The sequence below is a fragment of the Odontomachus brunneus genome, unplaced genomic scaffold, assembly GCF_010583005.1.
Source record: "Odontomachus brunneus isolate Ranch 3 - 2012 unplaced genomic scaffold, Obru_v1 Obru_scaffold_013, whole genome shotgun sequence".
NCBI classification, from domain to species: Eukaryota; Metazoa; Arthropoda; class Insecta; order Hymenoptera; family Formicidae; genus Odontomachus; species Odontomachus brunneus.
Window position 1 is genome coordinate 2,808,816 of NW_022639463.1, and position 6,028 is coordinate 2,814,843.

Genomic DNA, 6,028 nt, shown 5'->3' on the forward strand with positions numbered 1-6,028 from the left:
GAGAGAGAGAGAGAGAGAGAGAGAGAGAGAGAGAGAGAGAGAGAGACAGAGAGAGAGCGAAATGAAAGTGACATCTCACTTTTTCGGGGTTTGCAGCGTTCGATCGATATAATCAGATTCGGATTCACTGTCGCACTCCTCGATGTACTTGCGCTTGCGGCCACGACACACGCTGTGCACGGCCGTGTTTGACATCGAGGCGATGCTACTCACATAGCCGCCCATCGTCGCGACGCGATTCTTGTCCAAGACCGTTGAGAATTTGTGAAGAGAAGTACGAGCGCGCGTTCGCGCACAAGAATCGTACACCGCAGTAGCTCTCACTCCTCTTCCTCGATTATACCGCTCGTATACGCGGCGCCAGAATCCTTGGAGCCCATGCAACGCGTAGGCGACCGTACTGGCGCATGGGCGGATTGCGTTGAGCGAGGCACACACAGCGCATGTAAACATCCGAACATATGTAGGGGCCAGGGCCGGCTCGAGGCGGGGCACGCGCTGGCACGCTGCGTTTTCTACTGCGTACTTTCAGCTCGAGTTCCAGCTCGCGTCCAGCTACTCGCGCGTCGTCCACGCGCTGCTGGTGCACCGGACTATTTGTGACAGTGGCGAACGTTTAAAGTAGCAAACACTTGAAGGAAAAATAATTAAAAGAGATATATACAAGAAACGGTACGCAACACGACAGGTATGTAGCAGGCTGTTTACTCGAGAAGGTCGGTCACGTTGCCGGTTTTCTCACGGACTCGAGTGATATTTTTTTCAATGGAAACAAGTGTGTCCCACAAGTGTGGAACTCGCAACACGTTTTGAATCGAGTGAATCGTTCACAAGGCAACGCGTGTCACACGCACGCATGCACGCACGCACGCACGCACACTCGCTCGCGCACGAGACTCCTCGTGATACATCCGTGATCGATCACCTGTTCCATCCCTACTGAACTAAATATGCAGCGCGTTCGGTAAACACATCGATTCTTTTTTTCTTGACACCATTACGACGCACTGCGCTTGTTGCACGCTTCGCTAATTATTTTTGCGTTGGCATGACAAATCGAACTCGTAAGGTTCGCGGCGATTCTCAGGGCTCGATGCAATAATACACAGCGGCATTGTAAATTACGAGGAACCGTGTCTCCACGGATTGAGAACAGGTGGATCTCGTAATCGCATAACCTCTTATTAGATTATCGTAATGTGCCAATGAACCAGCTGCTATCCAGACCGATGACACCGACAATAAACGGATGATTGAATTCAAGGCTGATGTCAACAAGCTTTACGCGACATTGTATAATGCTTTAAGTCACAAAGATGTTACGACGAAACAGGTAATTCTTTATGCAACTATCCATCCGTGTAGTTTATGAAGAATATCACTGCAAATGTCTATTTGTGTGTGTATATAAAAAAACAAAATATAAAAATAAAACCCAAATAAAATATCTCACAATAATATATCTGTTAATTTTCTTTTTTTTCTTTCCCAGATAGCACCAAAACATCCTGGATGTGTTCAGGACATCCTAGCATACTCCTTATCCTGGATGTCCTGGATATATCCTGGACGTATCCTGGACATATCCTGGATGATTTTTGAACATTTTGTACTATTTGGATTGCTATTTTTTTTCCCAGATAGGAAAAAATGTTCTGAGATCATTCTAGATATATTTAGAATATTCTAGAATATTTCTCTAAGCATTCTGAATACATAATGGATAATTTTGGAATATCTTGTGCTATATAGGTTGTTAATTTTCTTTCTTAGATAGCAGATAAAACATTCTAGAGATACTCAGAACATTCTAAGACATTCCTCAGGATATCTTGGATACATCATAGATAATTTTGAAATATCTTATGCTATCTGGGTTGTTAATTTTCTTTCTTTAATTTGTTAGAATAACATTTGCAAGATTTCAATTGTGTCACAATATATCAATAAATTATTTAGGTAATTGATGAAGTCATATTGAACGCAGGTTGAAACATAGGATAATATCCATCGCCTTGATAGTTGCTGCGACAATATTTTACAATGAGTATTTGGTGTACGAAATGCAGAAATTCAAGTGGGCCATGCGCGAGTGCTCAGCCTGTGTCAAGATCCTCCTCGTTGCAGACCCGCAAATACTCGGGGAGAAGAACGAGAATTATTTTGGCTCATGGTTAGCGAGATGGGACAGTGATAGGTATGACCCTTGGTGAATGAATTTCACCTCGGAATTTGTCACATTGATCGATCAGTAACTACGTGAGAAAGCAGTATCGTGTTGAGAATCATATCTCTGATTTGCATTGCATAGTGCTGTGCTTTCAGGTACTTAGAAAAGACTTTCTCTAGAGCACTAAAGTACTCTCAGCCGCACGTTATCGCCTTCCTCGGCGATCTCATGGACGAAGGTCACATAGCAAATGCGGAGAATTTCGAGAGATACAAGAGGAGATTGGATTCGATATTTTCCATGCCAGACGACATAATGGTGCCTGTCCTTCTTATTTCATCGTGTTCTAACATGGCTTTATCTCTTTCCTTCTCAGGAGATCTCTCTATGATGTTTATTCTTGTTTGTTAAGCTTTGTTCATCAATTTATTCTTATCTATTTGCAGAAAATTTACTTGCCAGGCGACAATGACATCGGAGGCGAGGACGACCTTGTCTCTCCCAACATCCACAACAGATTCAATTTCGCGTACACTCAGCCAGACACGTTAGTTTACAAGACCGTCACCTTCTTCAAGGTAAACCTGAAAGTTCCAGTCGCATAAATTTTGCGTTTACATCAGTGGAACAAATATATGTGTCATTGTAGGTGAACAGGTTGACACGTATGATGCCGGAAGCGCCGAAGGATGCATTTCTCAATGATTACGCCGAAAGGAACACGACCAATGTTATTCTTAGCCACATGCCGTTATTGTTCATGCCCGGCAGCTTCGTACAAAACGTATGTTTCAATATTATAAGCGAGGAAAAATCAGAAGAGAAAAAAAAGAGGATTTGTACTGCCATTTGTAGATTATACTTCCATGTGTACAAATACTTTGTAGATTACATTAATTTATACGTATACTCAAAATGGTTTCGACACAATGAAATTGAAATCTCACTAAACACACTGAACTCAAAATTATTACCGACGGACTTACACGATAATAATATATCTAAAAATACTAAATAATAAATATAATCACTGAGTAAGCCCGTCAGTAATAATTTTCAAGTTCCTATTAATAGTTGTTATTTGAAACTTGTCTCATGTGAGATACTCAGATTTTTATTAAGAGTTATATTCAAAGTTCTTCTGCTGATGTTCTATCTGCAACAGGTACTCAAAGAGTTATCGCCGCAAGTGATCTTCACTGCTCACGAGCACAAAGCGATGCACGTGAGCCTGGACACGGCGACCGATCAGTTGAGTGAGATCGGGATCCTCCCGCCGCACGAGACGCCCTTGTATCAGTTGCGGATGGATGTAGGGGACATTCATGAAGTACAAATACCGACATGCTCTTACAGAATGGGTACACCACACATGGGTTACGGGCTCGCCTATATCGGTACTTGTTCACTGTAGTTAACTGTGTTAACAGTAGTTAATTAAATATGATCGAAACGTTAACGACACGTTGGTGATCGACGCTATTCGACACTTCAGACACTCAAGAGAAAACCTTGGAGTTCACGATCCTGTGGCTACCGAGCAGATTCCCGCAGCTGTGCGCTTACGCGCTCATGATCGTGCTGATCGTCTTAATTGCCGCTTGTACTTTCGTCTCAGGCTGTTGCTCGAAAAGCTATGCGACTTACAGTCGTATACCTTCCGTATAGGATAGCGTACAATCAAAAGAAGTACTTATATTACGCTTAAACGGTGAGTTAACTTGACGTCGCAAATTAGGTACAAAGATCCGTCCAGGAGATGACGATCCTTCTATCGTCTCTGTGTCAAGTTTCACGGGTAAAAGTAACAGAAGTATAGTGGTTGTTCGTTAGTCACACCGTGTTAGAACAAACGTTCACCAGGTGCCAGATTTCGATAAGACTTATTAATTATATGGACATAATAATGGGCTCCCTATAAACCTTAATCTCAAAAGGAAAAGAAAAAATCGTTAATTTTCGAGGAATCTTAAATTTCTCGGAGTGTGATTCGCATTTGAGAAATTTCCAAAACTCTCTAGAGTTACTTACGTCGAATATGTTTGTTTGTCATGATCTTGATTGTTGTATTCACTGTGCTGTGACTATAAACGTAATGCCAAACTTGTAATACACTTTGTTAGTGAGCGCTGCAGCGCTGACTTTAGATAAATGACATCTGAATCGTCGATTTGACTTAATAAGTTTATTTGTGACCGAGAGGATTCCCGAACAGAACAAAAATCAAATTACAATTCTTATGGAAATCTTTTAGGGTTGCATTCCAAAACATTCTTTTTGAGGAAAATTTTACTCAATACTTATATTTCACGTTACATATACTATAGAATATCGAGTAAAATTTCCTCAAAGACATTTTGGAACGCAACCTAGAGTAACATATTTGGTATCCTACATATTTATATATTTTTTTATTTTATTTCTTTTTATATTATCTTTAAACGCTTCGAACAACTGGTTGTTTTTTGTACTTATAGCTATTACTGGCAAAAAGTGTTGTGTATTATGTACATAATATTTCTTCGGATATTGATGTTATGTTATGAGATCTCTATGTGAACGTGCAATTGCCAAACTTAAATGTGACTCTCGCGAGCCACTATTACTCAGTTATAAACAAACTTTCCCACATTGAACAATATGTAAAGATTTTTATTAAGAGATTATTATTACTCGAATTGACGATGATAACGTCAATTACAGGAAACCCGCCGATTGTACTTGCTTTTAATTAATGAAAGATTTATCGTATGATATTGTAAGTATAGAGAAAGAAGTAAAGAAGAATTGTTAAAAAAGTGAGGGCTTGTGTTTTAGATAGGTCAATTTATATTTCTCCGCCAACTTGTATATACATATTTGCCTGAAATAAATGTTGAATGTTGAGACATCGTCTTCTTATTATCTAAGGATATCTTGTAGATATTTAAAATGAAAATCTTGCAGCGTGTCGCTCCGTAAGCGGTACAATGATTTATATAGCATTTAAGGATGAATATAAGATGATTTTAAATATAAAATTAAATATAGCTAAAATATAAGAACGGATTATGAATCAATCTTATATAATGTGCGCATTAGCACATTAGTGCTTCCAATCGAATTCGCCACGTTATTCGTAATAAAGTATCATATGTCTGACCAATTGTTGAGTTCTACTATTGAAGACTTAAGTATGGCTGACTATCGTTTAATTGTACCACGACTTTAAATCTTCATTAAAAGAAGATTCATAGCGGAGATTTTAGTGCTAAAAATACTTTAGCCGAGATTCGAACCCCACTTGTCTAGTAGGTTTTCCTAGACATTGCTAGATGTCGCTACTTGGTGAGTAGAGTAACATTTAATTAGCCAATCAGGGCAAAAGGAACTAAGATGTATTTATTATGATTGGTTTATTAAAGTAACTCCCATCAAGTAGGATTTCTGAACATAGTCTTGCATATTCGACTGGCCCTGGGTTAATCGCTTCGAGAGCAATTAATGATGTCATAAGTCTTTACTAGCCAATCATAAAGCTTATAAGTACTTGTTCAACCAATAAACGTAGACTGAATAACCCAGAGTGAGTTAACCCAGAGCCAGTCGAACATGCTGTAAGTCAGAAGTCTTTTATTTTCAATCTTTACAATTCAATAACAAGTCGATTTTTCTATTTTCCAGTAGTAAAACAACGACAAAGCGAACGAAATTTCATTATTTGACAACACTGACGTCAACAAGACAAACTTTTATTTTTACTGGTTTGGTTTATATCGTGCACTTGATACGCGTACTAAATAGTAACTTTCTATTAGATAATCTTAATATTGACAATGCATATCGATGATATGCATGACAATGGCGACGCGTTCAATT

At 39.2% G+C, this 6,028-nt stretch overlaps 2 protein-coding genes across 5 annotated transcripts in view; one reads left to right on the forward strand and one right to left on the reverse strand.

Annotated features, from left to right (window-relative positions):
* LOC116841003 (protein germ cell-less) overlaps positions 1 to 488 on the reverse strand; it is a 6,363-nt gene extending 5,875 nt beyond the window's left edge. For all 3 annotated transcript variants that reach the window (XR_004377476.1, XR_004377475.1, XM_032808446.1), the window contains exon 1: positions 80 to 488. Coding sequence is in view for 1 of the 3 variants with exons in the window: in XM_032808446.1 (XP_032664337.1) it covers positions 80 to 453 (374 nt within the window). In the remaining 2 variants the exon portion in view is untranslated. The remainder of the gene's footprint in view (positions 1 to 79) is intronic.
* Positions 489 to 819: 331 nt separating this feature from the next.
* On the forward strand, positions 820 to 5,058 carry LOC116841004 (metallophosphoesterase 1 homolog). Of its 2 annotated transcripts, XM_032808449.1 has the most exons (8): positions 820 to 964; positions 1,189 to 1,333; positions 1,988 to 2,197; positions 2,326 to 2,488; positions 2,617 to 2,748; positions 2,820 to 2,954; positions 3,336 to 3,567; positions 3,666 to 3,838. In XM_032808449.1, exons 2-8 carry the CDS (start codon positions 1,317 to 1,319, stop codon positions 3,836 to 3,838), a joined length of 1,062 nt encoding a protein of 353 aa, XP_032664340.1. In that variant the 5' UTR covers positions 820 to 964; positions 1,189 to 1,316. The 2 variants fall into 2 exon arrangements, with proteins under 2 accessions (XP_032664340.1, XP_032664341.1); XM_032808450.1 differs by lacking the exon at positions 820 to 964 and having other exon boundaries at positions 1,191 to 1,333; positions 3,666 to 5,058.
* The last annotated feature ends 970 nt before the right edge of the window (positions 5,059 to 6,028 follow it).

Excerpts from the sequence above, each read along its gene's own strand:
- LOC116841004 (XM_032808449.1), top strand. Across the intron at positions 2,489-2,616 it reads CCATGCCAGACGACATAATG|AAAATTTACTTGCCAGGCGA; the intron begins GTGCCTGTCCTT and ends ATCTATTTGCAG. Across the intron at positions 2,955-3,335 it reads CCGGCAGCTTCGTACAAAAC|GTACTCAAAGAGTTATCGCC; the intron begins GTATGTTTCAAT and ends TATCTGCAACAG.